We start from the raw sequence: 22,593 nt of genomic DNA, 5'->3' as shown, positions 1-22,593 counted from the left end.
TTTTAATCTATTTTTTTAAAGATATAATTTCATATTTTAGCAACAAATATCAAAATGACTTGTTTCTAATGGCAACAAATCAAGTACTCGTTGCCATATTTTGTTACTAAATGGAAACAAATCAAAACTATGATGCTATCTAGCAACAAATATTAAAAATAATTTGTTTCCATTCGCAACAAATCAAATATATGATGTCATCTAGCAATAAATAGTAAGAAAATTGGTTTCCAATGGCAACAAGTAAAAATATCGTTGCTAATATTTGAACTTGGCAACCAAAAAAAAAATTGGGTTTCTATTTAGCAACAGTACAAAACTTAGTTGCCAAACTTTGTTTCTAAAAGGCTCTCATTTTTGTAGTGATACAGCCTTTTCGAAGAGACGATCTAACGATTTGTTGTAGCCGCGGGGACGGTTTCCATCCGATTCATCTAAGTCAATTTGAAATTTTGATAACTGATTCAATCTCGTATAATTCTTCATCAACGAACCGAATTCACGACGATACTCCACCAAAACTATACTAATACTAACACCCAAATACTCAACTAATCCCATCATAGGGGAACTTACTACACTCACTAATCCCACCATAGGGGAACTTACTACACTCAAACGATGTAGTTTTATTGAATTTGAAGACAAACACGTGAATAATTAAACCAAAAGGGCCGGAAATAGCCAAATTTCCGAAGAAATTTGACTATTTCCGGCCTAAAAACCCTTTGAAATTTGTGAACCCTAGAGAGAAAAGGGGAGGAGGACGGCTAGGGTTTTTTTTCGCAGATAACCTGAGACAATGTTTACAACTAAGAAATATAAGTTCACTTAATCTAGGGAAATTCCGTCACCTTACATCATCTGAAACTTAATCTAGGATATTTATATATACTACAAAATTATAAGGTCAAATAGTATTTTATCACCTAAAAAAATTGACAAATTATTTTTTACCACCTAAAAAAATAAAAATTATTTTTTACCACCTTAAAGTAAAATATAAATTGTCTTTTACCACCTCTTAACTATAAGACAAACAAAAACGTTATGTGAATTAAGGAAAAATGGTGGCTTATAAACATTAAAATTGTGGGAGAATAGAAGGAAATAAAAAATATAGCCGTATAACGTTTCCGTCCATCTTTCCGGTTAGGTTTAAAAAACAATTTTTATTTTATTTAATTTTTAGTTTTTTTTTTTTTTTTTGAGAGAATTTTATTTTTAGTTGGTAAAACACAATTTTTATTTTTTTAGATGGTTAAACTGTTTGTCAAATTTTTTAGGTAGTAAAAAATTAATTTATCCAATTTATAATCTTACCAAGTACAATTATTTTGAAATTGTGAATTTCGACAAGTAGATAATATTTGAGCAATGCTCAATGTTTTTCAAATATGAAAATTTCCTCTTCAATGTTTAAAACTTTAATTAAAAAAAAGTAGATTTTATGGGAAAAAAAAAAAATTCATTTATGGAAGTATTTAGAGAATTCGAGATTTTATGTAAAAAAATAATTCATTTAGGGAAGTATTTATAGAATTCTTAAATTTTAATCTCAACGTGAAAAATATTTGTAAGTTATTTTTCTTTAATAAAAAGGCAAATTTGCTAGAAATAATCTTTTATAACCCAAAATTTGCCAGAAATGACCTTATATAATTTTTTTGTGAAATCATACCTTAATGTAATTTTTTTTTTGCGAGAAAGGACCTTATATAATTTTTATTTTTTGGTGAAATCACACCTTAATCTAATTTTTTTTGCGAAAGACAACCAAAATGAAGTTTTCGGCATTGTCTGAGCTTTTCCGGCCATTGACTTTCACGTGACAAGCACATGTGGCTTTATTTTGCTAACCACACCTAATTTTTTTTCCCAAAATTCTAAGTTTTAAAACCTAAAGTTGAAAAAAAAATCGAAAAAAATGAAGTTTGAAATTCAAGACTCGGGAAAATCAGTAACTTAACCCACACATGTTGCTCACGTGCAAGTCTATGGACGAAAACTGTTCAATCAATGCCAGAAATTTTCCTTAATTAGGTTATCTTTCACAAAAAAAAAGTAACATGAAGGTGTGATTTCAAAAAGAAAAATTATATAAAATCTTTTCTCGTAAAATTTAAGTTTTAAAAGATTTTATTAGACAAATTTGCCTAATAAAAATGAAGCATAAAAAAAAGGTAGGTGGTAGCGGGAAACCAGTGAGACCGGGTAAAGTCGTTTTCCCGCTGGAAGAAATTAACTGTCAAACTAGTCTGACTACCTCATGAAACAGCTGTCATCATTGCGGCGACACGTGTCTCCCTCTAAAGCCGTCGATCTTCCCTTTCACATTAACGGCCAATAACCGACCTAACCAAACACTTTTTATTTTCCTTTTTCTTTTTCTTTTTCTTCAAAAACAAAAACAGATCCAACGGCCAGGGACGCAGGCCTCCTCTGTGGACCCCACACTCCGCACTGTCAACGGCCCTTCAACCAATCCCCTCGGAACGCGTGTCAGCCTCCAACCACGTCTCCTACTTCTTCCTTTTTGTCTCTGGTTTTCATTTTCTCTCTACTTTCTCTCTCCTCTTCCCCTACTTTTGTGGCCGACCTCACAGCTTTCTCTCTCCTCCCCGCGTCTCAATTTTTGGTGTTCTTCGTGTTTTTCTCAATCGTCAAATTTTGTGGATTTTCTCTATTTTCCCTCTTTTTTATTACGGGATTTGGAATCATTTTTATCTATCTTATCACTTTCTAGGGTTTCATTTCGATTCAATTATTTCCCCCTTTTCTATTTATTTATTTATTTATTTATTAATTAATTTCTATTTAGGGGATAACCAGTTCTTTATTTGATGGTTTCTACCGAGTTTGATCATCAATTCCGGAATCACAGGCTGGATTTGGTAAATCAAATTCCTATTTTGTTGTAAATTTTGTAGAATTAATTAGGTTTTGTGATCTATTGTTGATTCTGGGTTTGAGATTTGATTGTTGTAATACGTAGTTTGTATTTGAGTGATCGAATTATTGGGTGATATTTTAATTTAAAAATATCGTGGATATTGATAAGTTTGGGGGAAGATTTTGTATGAAGGAGGAAAAGGTGAATATATGTTTGAGAGAGATCATGGCAGCAGGTGCTGAATTTTCAACAACATTTACAATTATAGAAGGTAGTTATAACAAGGAAAATGCATCCAAAATCAAGGATGATGAGTGTTTGGATGACCTGAAGCAAACAAGCAATGCTAAGCCGCCTAGGCATATCTCCGTCGTGCGGCATTCCATGGGCTCTATCACACTTACCCCGGCCGTTGAGATGGTATAATTCATCCTATTTTACTCTGATTCATGCTTAAGTATTTGCAGGATGATCTCATGCATTTTATTACGTAGCTGATTTTGTTTTGTGTGTGTTTGTGTGTTGGTGCTTTAGAACCGGATAACCAAATATTATGCTTTTTATGATGATGTTCTCCTAATTATACAAGATTTTGGAACCTAAAGTACTGATGTTATGGTGTTGGAGACGATTGTTTGTTTTTAGATTAAGGATTTCAAGGGAACAACATTTTATTAATGTATGTAGGAGTAACTGGTATCCTAAGTTCCTAACCGCTATCCCATATTCGAGATATCCTTCTCTGAGGCATTTAGCCATTTATGTAACATAGATTTTCTGAATATCTTACACATGATGACATAACTCACAGAAGTTTTCACAACATTGAACTGTTACAGACTTACAGTTTGTTTGGACGATAAAATTCGGAGGGAATGGGGAGAGGATGACTAGAGAAAAGAAGGGTAGGAAATAGAAGTGAGCTTCCCTTCCCTTTTTAGTTACTATAATTGGGTAGATGTGGGAGGAAAAGGACCTGGATTTAGAACAGTGGCACCCCCCCCCCCCCCCCCCCCCTCACTCGACGGGAAGGATTTAAAACTGAGGCAGCCCTCAGCTCTTAATATACATAATCAATACGTGCAAAATTGAGTAGTGGCTTCTCACCCCATATCGGTACTTGATGTGTTATCAGATAGGTTCATAGAGATTTGTTCAGTGGAAGAATGACATCAGCATTAGGTGCCAAGTATAGAAGTCAGAAAATATGAGAACGTATCCCCCCAAGGATATGGAGTCCTATAAAAGAAAGCTAAAAAACTTTGCAAACCTTAGGAACAAATAGATATCCTATGGAAGGGAAATTTTGTGTATATGTTTAAAGTAAAATCTTCTATTTTATGGTAAATTTTCCCAAACAATTTATGGTAAGTATAGAATATTGATAACCTATTTCTAACTTTTCTGCATGCAAGTTAGTCTATGAATGCTGCAGTAACCAAAAGTGGAAAAAATTTACTTCAATCTTCTAGTTGTTTGTTTAAGTGCTGATTTCTTATCAATTAGGGGTCTACAGTCTGCAGTGACCAAAACGTGGAAGATTTTACATCCTTGTTTTTTTATTCCGATTGTTTGTTATTAGAGAGTTATATTTCTTTATTCTGCTTCACTTTCGTTACGTGGCAAATGGCATTGTTGCCATAATACTCAAACCTGAATACTTTATTGAAATGCAAGATTCTTTTCATACTACCTCCGTTCCAGAAATATTGCACCATATAGAGTTTTGCGCTTCCCAACACACAACTTTGACCATTTAATATGTTTAACTCCCATTGAGTAAAAAAAAAAATTAAAAGGCCATGTCCTTGAAAGTATAATCGAGATGAATCTAACAATCTTCCATCAATGTTCCACATAACTATATTTTCTTTACGTTTAAATAACAATACATAGTTTATGGAGAACGTGTAAATAGTGTGAAAGTCATCATGGTGCAATATTTCTAGAACGGAGAGAGTATATAAGTATATATTTTTTATTTTGGGGGTTGGGATGCTGTGGGTTTGTCCGGAGATGGAATCGTAAAGGCTGTCTAATAGGAAACTAATTAAACTTGTTTAGCATGAAGTTAAGATTTATTACAGTATTCTGTTTTAAAAGTGATCAACATGAATTCATTTATCTAATAGAGACCTTCATTTAATTTCTTACATCTTTGTCTGTAGGACTCGGATGATGGGTCTCTTTGCAGTAAAACAGCATCCGAGGGAAAATCTGGGTTTCTACCTGTATATCGCTCTGGAAGCTGCGCTGAAATAGGTCCAAAGCAGTACATGGAAGATGAACATGTTTGTATCGACAATCTCCGTGAACATCTAGGCGCATCTGATGATTTCCCTTGTCTTGCAGCATTCTATGGGGTAATTTTCTTTAAAAACAGTGAATCTGCTAATTTAGCGTCACAATATGTTGTCAGGTTCAGCAAAAGTGAAGGGCGGGTGGGGAAGCTTGGACTTTATGATACTATATTTGGGATGAGATTGGATTTCTTGACCAATTTGCAAAGCCATATGCTGCCTGCAGCTCCTCTTAAATGATATAAGAAAATACTTCAGTATCTTGGGAGCCACCTTCTATTGATTGCAAAGTGTAGCTCCTCATTACAAAAGTAGATCAATGTTTGGGTTGAAGTCAATTACGTAGGAGTCCTGTTTCATTACATCAGAGTAATCTTTACAGTATCACTAGAGATTTCGGAAAGAATTTGTACTCCTGGAGTTTGCTGTCAGTCTGAAGTTGTATTAATTGTATTGGCAGTGAGGAAAGTCATTTCTTTGTTTGTGACATGAGGGTGAAGTCTTGCCAATCAAGTTTCAAACCGTTACGTAAATTGTCCATTGCTGCATGAATTCAAAAAATGTTTCAGACGGGCCAAACCCTTTTACTTGTTGTATACGTGCCTGAGATGGATGCACATATGAGGAGCCAACTCAAGAGAATCACGATTTTCCTCTTAAGACCCCTCTCTAGGGAGAACTTAAGGAAAAAAAATCACCTATTTGAATTTCCTGTAGATCTTTGTTTAATCTTAAGCTCTTTTGGGGCATGACATGTTTTCATTTATGCAACTACTATCTTGCTCGTGTTGGTGGATTTATAGATTTTTTTTAAAATAGTCTTAAGAATATTTCCCTTTGTGAATAGGTATTTGATGGTCATGGTGGAACAGATGCAGCTTCCTTTGTTTGTGACAACCTTCTTCAGTATATAATCGAGGATCCACAGTTTCCCGTTTCTTTGGAAAAGGCTGTTAAGAGTGCCTTCATTAAAGCTGATTATGCCTTTGCTGATTCTAGTGCTCTTGACATTTCTTCTGGCACCACTGCTCTGACTGCCCTTATTTTCGGAAGGTGAGCTCTATTATTGTCCTGATTTGGAATTTGCTATTAAATTCTTTTTATCATTCTGACAAGGTATAAATGCAGGCCAGTTGGTTTCTTTCTTTTTATAAGGTTCAAGACTTTGTGACGTTGACTTATTGGGTTTATTTTTCTTCTGTGAAGGACAATGCTAATTGCTAATGCTGGTGATTGTCGTGCTGTATTGGGAAAACGAGGCAGGGCAGTTGAGCTATCTAAAGATCACAAACCAAACTGTTCATCAGAAAGAGTTAGGATTGAGAAACTTGGTGGTGTAGTGTATGATGGCTACCTAAATGGGCAGTTATCAGTAGCACGTGCTCTTGGAGATTGGCATATGAAGGGGCCGAAAGGTTCCTCTTTCCCTTTAAGTGCAGAGCCTGAATTGCAGGAACTAGTTCTGACCGAAGATGATGAATTCCTTTTACTAGCCTGTGATGGTCTTTGGGATGTGATGAGCAGTCAGTGTGCTGTAACAATTGCTAGGAGAGAACTGATGCTTCATAATGATCCAGAAAGATGCTCAAGAGAACTTGTTAGAGAGGCACTCAAGCGCAACACATGTGACAATCTAACTGTTGTAGTAATTTGCTTTTCAGCAGATCCTCCATCTAGGATTGAGATACCTCCCACTAGAAGGAGAAGTATATCAGCTGAAGGTCTGAATCTATTGAAGGGTGTATTGGATGGTGTCTCGTAAGTGAGTGTTTGAGCTGAAGCTGTGAAAACTTTACACAAAAGAATGGAGGTTGCTTTTGGTATGAAGCGATTCAAAAGGCCTAATTGGATTTCAATTAGGGCTTGTCTATTAAGAAGCAAACTGCAAACAAGTAAAAGGATATACAACGATACAAATTGGTAACCCTTGAATGCTGTTGAGGTGGGACAAAGTTAGGAATCTGAAATTTTTCTTTGAGAAAGTTGCAGATACGCCTATTCTTAAGGTTGAATTGCATCCCAACTTAGAATTAGTTATGTAGAATGTAATTATTCGGCGATCATTTTTTTGTGCATCAGGAAATAGCAGCAGAGTTTATTTATGTTGTACAACCCCAGGATAATTGTTTAGTGCTTGTAGCTTAATAGAACCATTATTTCTCGTCTCCATTGATGTACGCAAGACCCGTGGAGGGGGGGGCTTACTGCTTGTTTACTACTCCCTCTTTTCAAAAATAGTTCACACATTCTCTCTCGACCATTCAAAATTAAGAATATATGGATTGTGGAACAAAAGACCATTAAAATCTTAAAAGATGTTGGTTTATTATTAATGAATCTAGCATTTAAAATACATGGTTACAGAAATTAGAATTAAATTAATGGTGCATGAATAAGATACTGTTGAAATGTTGAATGTTTCCCTTTTCATATATGATGATGTTTCTGAAAGAATTCATGTAGAACCTTTTCGTTATACAACAATGAATCGAACTTTCCTATTCTGGGGGTTGGGGAAAAGCAAAGGATGATGCTATTTGAACCACTATCTAGCTGTATGGATGTAATGGAACTCTCGCATATAACAGCAAGAGTTCAAATTTTTCACTTGATGCAACCAATGGATGAGATCTCATTAGAAATCAGACACAAGATCTTCCCTCAAAAAAAATAAAAAAAATCTGACAAAAGATCAGCAATTTGTATCTTCCTTCAGAACTTAGAACTCAAAGGGCTTCAAAGTTCCTCCTCTACATCGTCATCATCATCATCATCATCACTGTCAGCTTCCTTTTGTAAGTTACTGCACAAGATTGCAGAGATTAAATAAGTTTCAGGAATAAGTAAATTAAGATAAGTGCAAATCGATTACAATAGTTCAGGAAAGTTAAGGGTTGCCAAGTTTTATTACACGATTATAAATCAACTTAAGATTAGTTCAGGTAAGTAAATAATGGGGCCAATAAGCTAGAATATGTTTGTACAAATTCTACTAGGTTCATATAGGTAAAACCAATGTAAAATCGTGAAAAGAACAAACGAAGCCTTACTCTAAATGGTCAATCAGCCTCAATCCTATTTCTGCAGTAAGTTAATTATTCTGCTCTAGTAAAAAAATGGAATTAAAGAAGGAAAAGAAAAAACAAATAAAAAAAAAGGGTATCAGTTTCCACTTTCCATCAAAGATGACGTTTCTATCCTTCTATAGTCTGGGGACATTTTGTTCCTTCAAGTAAGGAATGTGTTAAGTGAAGAATAGAATAATCATTGGAATGCACAACCTTGAAACCCCAAGACATGAGGTAGTGTGGTGATTTCAGATTCAATACACCAGTCACCCTCGTCGCTTCTCTCCCTAATCTTCCCTATGCCATGTACCTGCAGCCTCTCTCACCATAAACACCATTGCTTCTGCGGTTCTACCAGCACTTCTACTCCTTCCCATACCTGGCTTATGCGGCACACACCAACAAACGGAAAATGTTATGTCCCTATGCTACGTACCCTGCAACAGTTCTACCAGCACTTCTACCCCTTCCCATACCTGGCTTAGCGACATAGACCAACAAAAATGGAAAATGTTATGTTATTGCCTATTGAATAAGGGAGTGAAAAATTGGAACACCAAATTCCCATAACTAGGCCACTCCAGTCTTTAGAAATGATAACGAGAACCAAACTGGGTGGAGGGATGTGGGGACACAGCGAGAGAGAGGCATATCAGTGACAGGGTTGAACTGCAAAAGAGAGGAACAAGACGAGGGAAGGATCAAGGCACAGGAATACAAAAAAGGGTAGGGGGAGAAGGGTTAAGGAAATTCTTATCATATCTGTATAATCCATTCAGTTCCTCTCCAATTGAACCAAAATCCATATCAGTTATTATCATGCACTCATGCTAAACCTAAGGATTCTTCTTCCTGAAATCCCATTTCCATCAATTTTAGACCTGTACATAATCAATACGAGAAGTTTCTAACCAGCTTATTACATCTTCTCTCTTCCCTTTCCACATGTCATTTTTTTTATACTACCTACAAGATCCTGGGTTTCTCCATACCCTCACATCTCTACTAGCTGTGAAACTTTTAATTTCCATCATTTAAGGGTTTGACTATTCTAAACGAAGCAATTTGGCTAGGATAGTCTGGAGTTGCAGTAAAAAGGGAATGCCAGTAAATTCTCGATTCACTAATCATAATTGACATGAGTGAAAAAGAAAGCCAGGAAAACCCCAGACGAGTCTCTTTTAATTGAATAAACACTAGTATTTGAGCCCGGATGCCCCGGGTTATTATGTGAATAACAATTAACTATTACTCCCTCCGTCCCGGAATACTTGACCTGTTTTCCTTATCGGGCCGTCCCTTAATACTTGACCTGTTTCTAAAAATGGAAATATTCTAACAATATTATATTATTTCTCACTCCACCCCTATTAACTAGACCTGTCAAAAATCGACCCGACCCGAAAACTGACCCGAAAAAAACGGGTCTTGAACAAGATTTTCCAACCTGTAACCCGCTTTTACCCGAACCCGAACAACCCGAAATTTTCGGGTCAAGAACAGGTCGGGTCGGGTCTGACCCGTCGGGTTCAGTGTTAAATGAAAGAATTAATTAATTACTTTTTTTTTTTTGAAAAAGAGGAAAAAACAACCTAAACCTAAAACTACCGTATCAATTAGCCACTTAGCCGCCTCCTCTCAATCTCAAACACTCATCTCTCTCTCCCTCTCTCTCTCTCTCTCTCTCTCTCTCTCTTTCTCCCTCTCTCTCTGTCTCAAGCTCTCTGATTTCCTTATTTTAGAAGGTATCAAAGAATGAGGCTATAATAACACAAATAATGCTCATTGGAGTGGCAGAAAGACCTCTTGACAACAATACCAGAACCATGCTGGATTAAGTTCTTCATTCCTTCGATGTTGTTCCTTCGACATAACCCTTGCTTGCAGCTTTGCACGTCTCAACCCCCCATCCCTTAGTTAATGTATATTCTCATATGTTCTCGAAACTATCAGTTAATTGTTCTTTGAGTTACATTGTATATATGATTGGATTATTGATAATTGTTTGTTTTTCACCGTGTTTGAGTTGTAATTATACTTTTCATAGTAGTAATTGGATAAACTTCCTCCGGAATTGGTTTGGGACTTTGGGGGATTGTACCCGTCGTGTGTATGTGATTATGTAATCCCTTTATCAAAATTTTATATTTTAAAGTACGTGTATATAACTGTTGGTGTTGATTTTTAAGTCAAAGTGGTGATTTTTGGCTTTATTCATACATTTTTACTGGGAATTTATGGTATTAGAATTAGAATGATGAGTTTGGTTATAACTTGTTAATATACTGACTTTATTCTGATAGAATGTATATATATTTTGGTTATAACTTGTTAATATACCGGCTACTTACCAAAAAAACATTAAAAAAATATATTAGAAAAAAGGCGTAATAAAAGCTCTCAACCCGTTGGGTCAACCCGAACCCGAACACTCTGGATCTTGAACAAGCATTTGTCAACCCGAACCCGAAAGTGACCGACCCGATTAAACCCGAACCCGAAATTGACCGTCTCTGACCCGACCCGACCCGTTTGACAGGTCTACTATTAACCCACTTACCCCCTACTCCATACAAAAAATAATTAAAAATTCAACCCCTACTCTCCCCAACCCCACCCCTTTACAAATTTCCCACTAACTACATTAAAATAATACCCCACTATCAACTACTACCTATTAAATTAAATAAGTCAATTCAAATCCCTTAAACTCTGTGCCGGTTAAACCGGGTCGAGTATTCCGGGACGGAGAGAGTATATTTTTTAATGAAATTATGTTAATTTCCTTTTCACAAGATAATTATTATATACCTTAATATTAATTTTGCAAAGATAACATGTAAAAGGTTATAGCTTAACTGGACAATGCTCTAGTGTTGAAACTGAAGGTCGCAAGTGCAAATCTTATCCAAACCATATTTCTCATTTATTTTTTAAATGAAAGTGGATTGCTAGCATGGACTAATGAATTGAGGGAGAGCGCCACTTGGCATGTAGAAGTTTTTAGAAACGCCTTTTAATATATAGTATAGATGGTCGCTCTTTAAGTTCTTAAGTAGCTCCTGCATAGTACCACAACCTTTTCATTGCTATTCGTAGGGATCTTTAACGGAGTTATTACACATGTCCATCTGCACAAAATTGTAGACTACAAAGGGCCTCCATGCCTCCATTATGCTTCTGGTAGTCACCAAATTCTTACAGGCAATAGTCAATCTCCTGGGGTCATGTAGGTTCAACTCAATCTATGTAAGTTTACAAACAGCTTAGTAGGATGCCCATCACCAGGGTGCTATTCAACAATCAAACGAGATACAGAACCTCTCTCCAAGCAGAACAAACATTTTTAGTTACCCGTCCAAGCTTATACAAATGTTTTCCATTCAGTTGCTTTTAGAATGTGGAAGTGCTACTATACTTCTACATGCATGAGAATAAAGAGTTTCAGATATTAGAGTGAAATAATTAATGTACCACAGAGAGTACACTGGTACAACCGCCTCCATTTAAATCACCTTAGAACCCTACTTAGGTTATTTGGTTCTTATAGTTGTTGTGGTTGTTATCATCGACGTTGTCATTGTTTTTTTGAACTTTTACAGAAGATTCTAATCTAAGCCCAGCTTCACTTCTGATAAGTCAGAAGTGTGTGAAGAGTGAAGCTGGCTGGCCTGGCTAGAGTTCTTTGGCTGGTGCTTAAATAGATAAAATGTAATACCTGATTAGTTACTCCCTATTCAAAGATTATGAAAGCGAATAAGAGCATGCTGCCTAAATTTTGACACCTCGAACACACTGCTTATGGCACTAGACTGTTGTTTGTTTTTATATTGTTGCAGTTCTAGTGCATTATTATTCAATGGTTTTTCAATCCGATAACACTCATTCTCAATTCTCATCTAAGAACTGTATCAGACTAATATCTTTTAGAATTGTATAATTTATTCAGCTTCACGTCCAGAAAACTCCAGTATTTCTACTTGAAAGGATGAAGCTAGGCAGCCTGGCTAAAGTTCTTTGACTATTAGTTCAATGGTGTATAGTGATGGTCTCTCTCTCAAGGGAATCTCTCCCAAGTTCCCCTGGCCAGCACATGACAGGGTTATCCTAAATTAGCCACTTCTATAGCAGTACTGCTTGGGCATTTAATTTGTAATTACCTAGTCTTTCTGCAGTGTTGGCTGAGATCCTCGCATAATACCTTGCCCACAGCTCCAAGTTCAACAGACCCCTTCTTTATCAATTCTGCCAACTGTCACAACCATGAAAACTCAGACTGATCAATGTACAGATAACCTCAGCATGAATAGAATCAGCAAGAAGTAAACCAGAAACTTGCCTCATCTTCAGTTTCCTCCAACAACCTAATCAATTGTAACATGCAAAAATTAGATTCTATATTCTTCATTTCAACAAAAAGTAAATAAAAATGTTTTATCATCAGCACTGACCTTCCGCAGTAGGACGATATATCTTTAGAATGTGCTCGGGCTTCTTGTTTGCCTAAAAGAACACATGAAACAGTCAGTTACTTTACGAGAAGTTTAGAGACCATATATGCGAGTTTAATTGACATCCACAGACCATCGAAGGATGAGAATATAAGCTGTAACACCCCAACCCTTAATTAGGGTGGAGCCGATTATCACGAAATGAGCATCTTAGACCAATAACTGGCCCCACATACCACTCAGGATCGCAACGTCCTCGTTGCGGAAACTGAAATTCCGCCCCAAGTTGGAAACTGCTCACATAATTGGCCATAGCCGGTGATATAGCCCCAGAATCCTCCCCCGCTATGCGACTAACCTGGGATCTTAAATCCACAGAATCAGTACACGGTCGTAGAGTCGCCCTGATACCATTTATAACACCCAAACCCTTAATTAGGGTGGAGCCGATTGTCACGAAATGACATCTTGGACCAATAACTGGCCTCACAGACTACCACAAGTTCTTCGGTGCATTTTGTCCTCACACATGCGCACCTCGAAAAACTTCTTAGGAGGTCACCCATCCTAAGACTACTCCCAGCGTGCTTAACTGTGGAGTTTCTTAGAATATGGGCTCCCTAAAAGAAAGGTGTACCTTGGTGGTATAAGTAGTACGTTAAATCCTTTTAAAGCAAAGCAGGGGGATTACATAAGCACCATATGCACAAACTATTTTCTGTGTAATTTAGCTATTTCATATACTCCTTCCGTCCCAGAATAGTCGTTACACTCTCCTGGGCACGCAGTTTAATGCGGTAGGTAGTAGTGTGGTTATCAATTTATTATTTTATAAAAAAGTAAATGTGATGGAAATTAGTGGGATTTTTTATTTTAATGGAAAGAAAATGTATGATATTTTTATATTGAAGGATAGGAGTTGAAATTAAAATATTTGTGTGGTGGGCCAAAGTGAGAAAGGGACATCTATTAAAATATAATAAAAACTTTCCTAAAATGGGTTGGAAAAAAAGTGTAACGAGTAATCTGGGACGGATGAAAAAGGAAAGTGTAACGAGTATTCTAGGACGGAGGAAGTATTTGGTATAAGAAACCTCTGTCTCCCCCCCCCCCCCTCCCCAAACAGCCTAAAGCGGAAGATAGATCAACTACTGCAGACACAACTTTGTCAGAATTTAGCCTATATCCTTTCTCTTTTCCCTTTCTTTTAGGCCTAGTCAAAATAATCAGCTCCTCCTTTTAACATCATCCTTTAAGCAAGTTGAAATGCTTTAGAAAATATCCCAAACACGCGGAGGAAACAAATTAATCTAGATGCAACAGATAATATGAGAACTACTGCTAAAGACACCAGTTGTTCTGCAATGAGAGAGAAAGACGTGACACATTCAACAACCTATGTGAAATATATATCTCTGAGCACCTATACTGCTTGCACACTGCAACTTTCTGCTACACTGTCAAGAAAGCTCAATCCATGAAGAAACAATTGCCATTGTTCATATTTTTTCTATAACTCTGCCACAACAAAAAGAAGGGGAAACTGCCACCTTTCTATGATAGCATCAATTATGTTAGACTGCCTGAATCCTCGCACCATCTTTTGGCAAAAGGCAAGGCATTATAAGAAAGAATGATTTAGGATTGGACTAATTTGCAAACAACAATGTGAGGGCAGGAACAGAAGGTCTTGATGATGAAAGGAGAAACTAAGGCCACCAAACCACATCAACTTAATAGAGATGACATCATTCATTTTACCACCTATAGTAAGCTTAAGGAAGTTAACTCGCTAAAGCAAAGCTTATTAAGTGGGTAGAAAGGGGGAAAAGTTGTTGTTTATCAAAAGAAAGTTTAAGGAGATGACAAGATTCTAGGAGAACTAGAAAGAGAAATTCTCCTCTCTTTTCAATGAACTAGGGTTCTTCGCCATTTGACCAAATGTTCTCTCTCGGTTTCTTCCCTAACATTCAGATTTCTTTTCCCAGTTGCCATGACTAGGATTTAGGAAGGCACAAGAAGCAGCAGAAATCTCAGTCAAACAGAAGTGGTCGAAGTTCTACATTTCTACTTCAGATGATGCAAGGAAGACGAAATCGTTGGATGGAATAATTGGAACTCTAGATTTAGATTTGGAAAAAAAGTGCGGACAAAGAATCTGTTAGGGTTTTACGAGCAGATTCTGATATGAAGGAGAAATTAGCGAAGTCCAGCCAGTCTAGGTCGAAACAAGTTGAGGATGATTTAAGTGCAAATGGAGGCAAGTCTTCTCGGATTTAAGTGCTTCTTCAAGGGTGTCACTATTGCTGCGCCAGAAGCGTGAAACTCTAACGAACCTGTGCCTTTTCATTTGTCTGATTGTGATGTGCAAATTTGTGGTGATGATACTAGTGACGAAATTTCAAATTGGAATGCTGCCATTGTTTGTTATGTTTTAGGCTCCACCTTCCCTCGCTGTCATGGAAGGGTTTGTTAAAAGAATTTGGGGAACATCGGGTATAGAGAAATTTGTACGGAATGAGAACAGGTTGTTTAAAGCTAGATTCAAAACAAATGAAACAGTGATGCTGTCTTAGCTAATGGCGTTCAACCCTTTAATGGAAAGCCTCTTATAATGAAACCATGGAGCCCTGATTTGGAAGGAGGAAGGAGGAAGTGCATCATGTGCCTAATGGAGTTCAACTTGTGGGATTAGACCTTAAGTATTGGGATGAAAAAACTCTGCAAAATATCTTACTCCTTAGGGAGGTAAACGAAAATGGATAGAGCAACAAAAGAGAAAAATTATTCTATGCTAGAATCACGATTGAAGTATCTGTTCAATAAGGCTGAAGGAAAAGGATGTTAGGACTCAACAAAAGCTTGAATATGAGAGGATGCCTATTGTGTGCTCTACCGGTCACAAATTTGGGAATAATATTGATTCTTGTAGAGCTAATGGGAAGAAAATTTGGGTCCGAAAGACCACAGACCACACCAATAGCCACCCAACCTCCTAATCCTATATATGTTGATAGTGATGGGTTTCAGCAACCTACAAAGGATAACAGGAGTCCTGTTATTAGTTTTGGGATTGTTCCTCTTGCAAAATTTTAGATGCATTTCTCTTGGAGGGAGATTTTGATACTGTAAAATTTTCTGTTATTGAGAATGATGATTCTGAGAAATGATCAGGGGATCATGCTCCTTTCCAATTGAAAAGTATACATAGTTGGAACTTAGAAAGCTAGGATCACATGCAGAGGTAAGGAATTTCACTGCTTCTCATTTCATTGGCTTATTCGGACTCTTGGAGACAAAGGTTAATGTAGGGAACTTCCACGATCCCTACCATTTACCAAAACCTTTGTCGTCAGCTCCAACTTTCATTTCTCTGGAATCCTACCTCACTTCAGAAAGGGGTTGACTTCTACACCTCTTTTGTCTATGCTGAGAATTTAGCCTCCTCTTTTATGGGATCACTTATGTAGTTTCATGAGTAGGGTGGATAAATGGTTGTTATGGGTGTTTAACCCATATAACGGAAGATATGGTCATCCTATTTCCTTAGCTGAGATTCATCCTTTTAGGACTTGTATTGGCCATTGTTCTCACCCTGATCTCAAATATTCTGGCCTGTTCAGCCGTTCTACACTGGAACATGCAGGAGAGTCACAGAATAGCAAAATTGACCGAGATTTAGCCAAAGATGATCCTGAAGGCATCTTTTTATCATGCTCCCCATTGTTGCTACTAATCTTGAATGCAGTGGCAGACTTTCAGATTCATCAATTATTGGTCCCAAAAGGATGGTTTTCTTGATAGAGTCAAAGCTATTTGAGATGTTCATTGCCCTGGGGTGCTTATGTATCAGGACTTTTTAAATAAAGAAAAAGGATAATATTAACAGCTTAGAAAAAGGAGTGAAAGCAAAAGAGGATAAGATATTAAGATGTCCTCTAAAGAAAAGGGTAATTACAGATTAACCCAGATCCTTCGAACCTCCCCAACCAAGTAATCTTAAGCCCATGACACCCATAAAGTGACTTTGTCCCATAAAAAATCAGATAACGAAGCACGTGAAAAGACCCGGGAGGTTTGCTATAACCACACACACCATAAAATTGGCAGATATTACCAGATGAAGAGGGTGAAGCAGATGTTTAAGGGGGTTTCCTGTGATGACATTCAATTGAAAAACTCAAACGTTCTCTGGCTTTAGAGGTCTGTCAAAGATCTCTTACGCAGGGATCCTGGCAATGCTAAGCTAGCTACAAAAGAGAATGTGGCAATAATTGGTTACTTTCAAGCTCACAAGGTGTATTTGATTTCATTAAGAAAAAATGTAGGTCAATTGGCTAAAGGATGGGGACCAAACATTTCTTCCTTCCGCAAGTGCTTAAGGGTTAAGAGAAATCATAATGAAAATTATTCTATTCATAACAAAGATGGTTTGCTGATTACTGAGCCTAGTTTAATATATGCTGGTCAGCTAGGTTAGGGAAACTGATAACAAAAGGCATTCTATATAAGCACTTCGTCTGTGATGATGACATATGCCATCTATGTGGCAATGCACACCACACACATCATGTAGTCAGCAATGTTCAACTTATGTAAAAAGATAGGCTGCAAGTGAGTAGATTTTGAAGCCCATGCTTAATTGGCTCAAAAAATATGTCAAGGTTACAGATTTGCCAAGAAAGTGCGCTTTTGTGAGCCACAAATGCTACAGCTTGGTTTGTAGAGCTAGAAATAAGGCTTTCTGGGACTCTTCTTTTTTTTATGGTGGAAAAAGGTGGTTTGAAATTTAAATTGTTGTTATATTTCGATCCTTTGGAAATTTAGTCTTTGACGTTTGAGTTGAGGAGAGCCCTACCCAGTATGCACATCCCTCTCTTTCACCTTAGGTTGTAAAACTTCTAGTTGATTAATGATAACCCTATGCTGATTACTTGTTGAGAAAAAAGGAGAGATAAAGTCAAATGAAACTAAGCTAGCAAGTATTGACACATACTTGCTGTGAGGTTCTCCCAGTTGTTAACTTTAATCCATTCTTGTCTGTTGGAATCAGTCTGCAACAACAACAAAAAAGTTAAAATTAGCCCATGTCTCAAAGCTCAGGAAGCTTAACAAAATCGACCCTCAAGATACAATGTATAAGTATCATTAGGAATTTAAAAGTCATAATAAACAAAATTGCTTACTTAACAGCAACTGAGTAGCATTTGTGGATAAATTTGTTGAAAGAAATAAGAGTAGATATCAAGTCAATATGAGACTTGCCTTTTGAAGGGTGTAATCCTGCATCTTTTCACAAAGGCCATCCAGGAGTTCAACTACTCTTAGCTCGCTTACTCTAGAAAAAGTTGCAAAGAAAAAAAGTCTGTGAGTTGGACAGGAGACAGTCACACACAATTATAACGTGACTGGAAAGAAAATCCAATCCCAGATTCCCATGCCAATAAGGGCGGAGGGTGGACAATTAGATGCCCAATCCCAGGTTCATATAATTGACTAACTAGGATTCATCATTTGGTATATGTCAGATTTTGGAACAAGCAATCAACTTCCTAACAGATTTTTACACCAAATTCAAGGACATCATATGTTTTATAAATTATTTCACAGCCTATGAGACTTGTGAAAAAGATAAATAAAATGTTCTTTGGTCCCCTGCTGATCAACCGGGCTGCAATTCATCCCGCTCAATACATACATTTAGCAAGTAACCTTAAGGGAATCTTAACCCTATATCCCTATCCCAAACTCAGTTTGTAGGCAAGTCATATGATAAAAAAAATTCATACCAGAGTGGATAAAGGCACTTTGGCCGGACCATGGTCAAGCATAAGTCAGATTTGCTTGCTGAAGTTTCAGCAAAGATTCAACAAATCATCAAATATGCTGCAAACCACCCTTAACGATTTGAGTGAAGGGTTTCTCTTTGTTAGAAATGTAACTATGCAAGTCAAACATGGAAACCACTCTATTAGGTCTGAATTGCAGGGTGAGATGTAAAATAACAGAAGGAAGGGAGATAAACAGAAGTAAATAGAAGAAGATGCCTTCTCTAGTTTACCTTTCCTTATTTACAAATGGGGTCAAAATTATGCAAAGTTTATGGCTTCTACTCCACCCAGAATTGGCTAAATTGTCAACATCAATGGAAATTTCATCTCAAATTCTTTTCATTCATATGGTGCCAACACGGAAAGAACCTCCCTTCCCCCATTGTCTTATTCTCCCAATGTCTGTACCCCATTCAAAATTGAGTTGCTAAAAAAAAGTGTAAAGACAATAATTAATAAAAATCATCTCGACAATTTGATAACAAAAAGAAAACTCCTAATTTGAAAATTGGTAAACAGGATAAAAGAATCTTCAACAGAAAACACTAATATAGAAGTAGCAAAACAGAAAGAATCACCACTATGAATCACAAGGGACCAAATCAAACATACCACTCATGACTAAACTATTCTCAACTCTTTGTGTTAGCTTAATGTAGCACGCCAAAAATTACTCCACGAATCACAATTACACAGGCAAGGTTGTACACATCCCAATATCCCATACCCTTTACCCCGCCGCAAGCGAAGTTCTTGCAGGAGGAATAGGTTGATGGTATGTGTGATATCATTTTTATTATCAAGTATAGTTTCACCGGCCGAAAATGGACCAAAGTCTATGGGATTGTATATCATTATACCTGTAATCAATAACTTTTCCTCTGCGCTGTCCTTTAGAATCCAAACGGTTTCTTAAATCCAAATGATTCCTTGGTTTCTCCTGAATTACATTTTTTAAGAAATATTAGACAAGATTTTGATAAAAGTGAATATTTATTGAAACCTATAGTTAAGCAAAGCAGTATTTCAAAATATAAAGTGGCATGACACAAATGAAGCCTGATTTTAGCATAAAGTTGAATGGTGAACTCAACCCTCCGCAGTCAGTTAAGAATATTTAGTACGTACACCTCTACAGAATTGATTGGGTAGAGAGAACTAAAATTTCATACAAGCCATGCATATGCGTATTTCTCCAGCTAAAGAGTTATAGTTCAACAACCAAGTGGTAGAGATGAATGGGGAAAAACAATGGGTATGCAACATTGCCCAATATAAGGTTAGAAGGAGCATATTTTATTGTCAAGCTTTGATCAAGAAGTGCATCGATAGGAATATAGCTTGATGTAAGAATCATGGTGTTGTGCTAAAAAGTTGAGTTACCACATTTGAGGATAGTGAAGGCCAGGTGCAGCTTTAACTTGGTTCTTTCCTCCCCATTTCTCATCTATCTGTTCCAGAGATTTTGGAATCTGATAAAGCACATGGTTTCCGGCGAAGGGCATGGACATAAATCCTATGTCATACATTGAGTCAACATGAAAATGCTACAGGTGTAATTTGCATGGCTAGATATATAGTCAAACAAAGCACACAACCAATATGCATAATTTACAATCCGGGTAACTACTATCCAAATCTCTTGTCCAGTTGAGGGGAAGGTTTATGCTAGGGACAATGCCTTATAACTTGAGCAGAGATTTTTGCATGGAGTTTAGATGCTAAGAAAGAATAATGTACCCAACTTCCTAACCTCGCCAAGACCATGGCACGGATGGTTTCTATTATTGACACCGGACATTTCACGACTTTCTTGTAGGAACTGCAAAAACTTGTGATCAAATAATCAAAGTTCTGGACAGATAGCTTGTTCCCTCTAGCTTACAAGCTAGAAGAGTGCAACACAAGTTTTTCTTTAACTATTGAAGGATCTCTTTCAGGAACCCACATCTGTTTTCCCGTCCATATGCAGCATACATTTATGACAAGGTCTTTAACATCGAAGCCCCAAAACCTCAAGTAATTATGCTAGCTTTATTTGATTGCTTTGTAATAAACATATATTCTAAAATCATGAATACGACTTAGGGAGTACTGTTATTATTTAGTCGGCGATGCAATATCTCAAACTTTCTCTCAAAAGAAACATCCAACACAACACATTGCAATTGTGATCAAAATGGCCAGAATTTGATTATAGCCAGCATCACTTTTTCTGTTACAAATCCCACTGCTACTGGTCAATCCGATAAGATGAAACATAAGTACATAGTATGTGAATGTAGCCTATTGAGATAATGTAGTAGCATTCACAAATAACCCAATAAAGCATTTAAAAAAAAATGCAATATAAACTAAAGCCGCCAACAAATTAAGAATGCAGAAGTGAAAAAGGATGGAACTTTGGCATGAATAAACCAAAAGTACAGTAAGTGAGGTAGGTCGAATAGCAAATTCTTACATTAGCAAGCCCATGATCCAACTCTTTCTGCAAGATAGCAAAAATGGCAATTCAGACACTAATACAACAATTTAAATTCTCAAATTAATCATATTGAATCGAAATGTAAGGTTACTCAATGATTGCGAAAAACCGAAAACTAATCAAGTGAAGAAATGCAGATCTACACAATCAATTGAAGCAAATAAGAGATGAATGAAAGAGAGAGAGACCGCAACAGCATGGCAAGCAGCGCATTTGTCCTCGATAGAAGCAGCCAAGGTTAAGAAGGCGAAGATTGTCGCAAGCCATAACCAGGATGCCGCCATTGTTGTGTTTCCTTGAGCTATTCTGCTCCCTGAAGACGACTCGATCAAGTCAGTAGTTCTGCAGACTGTGTTGGGAGCCAGGAAGTGGTTAAAGGGCGAAGGTATTTTTGAGGTTTATAAAAATCGGACTACACTCGGATGTGAGCAATTAAATGTCGGAAAATTAAAGTTTATCAAAATCGGAACAGTCTCGGATGTGATTTATTTTTTAAAATGTGCAAATGAGTCGTATTGACATTATAAATTACGATGTGAATAATTAAATTAAATTTGGGAAAATTTATACTCCGTACTATGAAATAGTCTGTATTTTAGAGTGTAACTAGTTTAAATAATTTATTATTTTAATAGTAACAAAAAGACGTATTTGTGATATTAGAAAAACATGAAAGTAAAAATAACAGAGTTGTGTAAAAAAATATTCAAATGAATTAAATTTGCATATTATTATACAAAGTTAAAAATTATAGTCGTTTACTTGTATGTAGAACGATCTAACAACGTTAACCAAACCCGAATGACTGAAGACTAATTTCGAAAAGACCCGAGCATAACCGAGTTAGTCAAATACAACATATTCTGAATTGAGTAAAATCTTGATAAATAAACTTATATGTTAGTCTACTTACCATGCATTATTATTTTAATTAACATTCTTACTTACCAGTTGCCATGTTATATTATTAATAGTAGACTAACATTAGAAGTTCATCTATCAATATTTTTTATATTTCTTATCTGATTAAAAAGTTATAATAACACATAAATAAAATTATATCATAAAGGAAAAAATAATATTGATTTAGCTTTCCTCCAATAAAATATTATGCAGTACACATCTATGGTAATTAAAATAAATTTTTATCTTAGTTTCCTAAAAAAACGTAATGTAATTTATTTATTTTAAAGTAAAAAAAAAAATTGGCGGGAAAAAATCGCACCAGGAAATGACACGTGTCATTCCTGGTGTCTCTTTTAGTATATAGTAATAGATAATGGAGGGAGTAATATAAATATACACTAGTAGAAAAATCCTCATTCGCAACTCCTCATTCGCAGCTTTCACTAATTGAACTCGGTGCAATAGCCTATGGTCAACGCGGGTCAATGAATAAATGAGGTATTCGGAACTTTTTTTTTTTATCATCAAACGCTGCGATTTTTTGTTATTAAAATTAAAAGTAATTATCGCAGCGCAGTTTACGGGGATTTGCGACGAATAATGCTCCAGATCTAAACCTTATTCCCTCAATCTCCCGCATCCCTCACTGCCCCTCTTTC

General features: G+C 36.5%; 2 protein-coding genes across 2 annotated transcripts; one reads left to right on the top strand and one right to left on the bottom strand.

Moving 5' to 3' along the window:
* The first annotated feature begins 2,548 nt into the window (after positions 1 to 2,548).
* LOC110802071 (probable protein phosphatase 2C 27) lies at positions 2,549 to 7,366 on the top strand. The gene is made up of 4 exons (XM_022007492.2): positions 2,549 to 3,313; positions 5,062 to 5,256; positions 6,041 to 6,246; positions 6,400 to 7,366. Exons 1-4 carry the CDS (start codon positions 3,080 to 3,082, stop codon positions 6,953 to 6,955), a joined length of 1,191 nt encoding a protein of 396 aa, XP_021863184.1. The 5' UTR covers positions 2,549 to 3,079; the 3' UTR covers positions 6,956 to 7,366.
* A 225-nt stretch (positions 7,367 to 7,591) lies between these two features.
* On the bottom strand, positions 7,592 to 21,471 carry LOC110802074 (uncharacterized). The gene is made up of 9 exons (XM_022007496.2): positions 21,217 to 21,471; positions 21,005 to 21,031; positions 19,404 to 19,483; positions 17,978 to 18,050; positions 17,709 to 17,766; positions 12,713 to 12,764; positions 12,601 to 12,625; positions 12,422 to 12,513; positions 7,592 to 7,996 (listed from the first exon to the last, which is right to left on the bottom strand). Exons 1-9 carry the CDS (start codon positions 21,310 to 21,312, stop codon positions 7,930 to 7,932), a joined length of 570 nt encoding a protein of 189 aa, XP_021863188.1. The 5' UTR covers positions 21,313 to 21,471; the 3' UTR covers positions 7,592 to 7,929.
* Positions 21,472 to 22,593: the final 1,122 nt, after the last annotated feature.

Source organism: Spinacia oleracea, chromosome 5 (assembly GCF_020520425.1).
Source record: "Spinacia oleracea cultivar Varoflay chromosome 5, BTI_SOV_V1, whole genome shotgun sequence".
Taxonomy (NCBI): domain Eukaryota; kingdom Viridiplantae; phylum Streptophyta; class Magnoliopsida; order Caryophyllales; family Amaranthaceae; genus Spinacia; species Spinacia oleracea.
The sequence above is the reverse complement of the archived record's forward strand: the minus strand, read 5'-3'. Positions and strand labels throughout refer to the sequence as shown.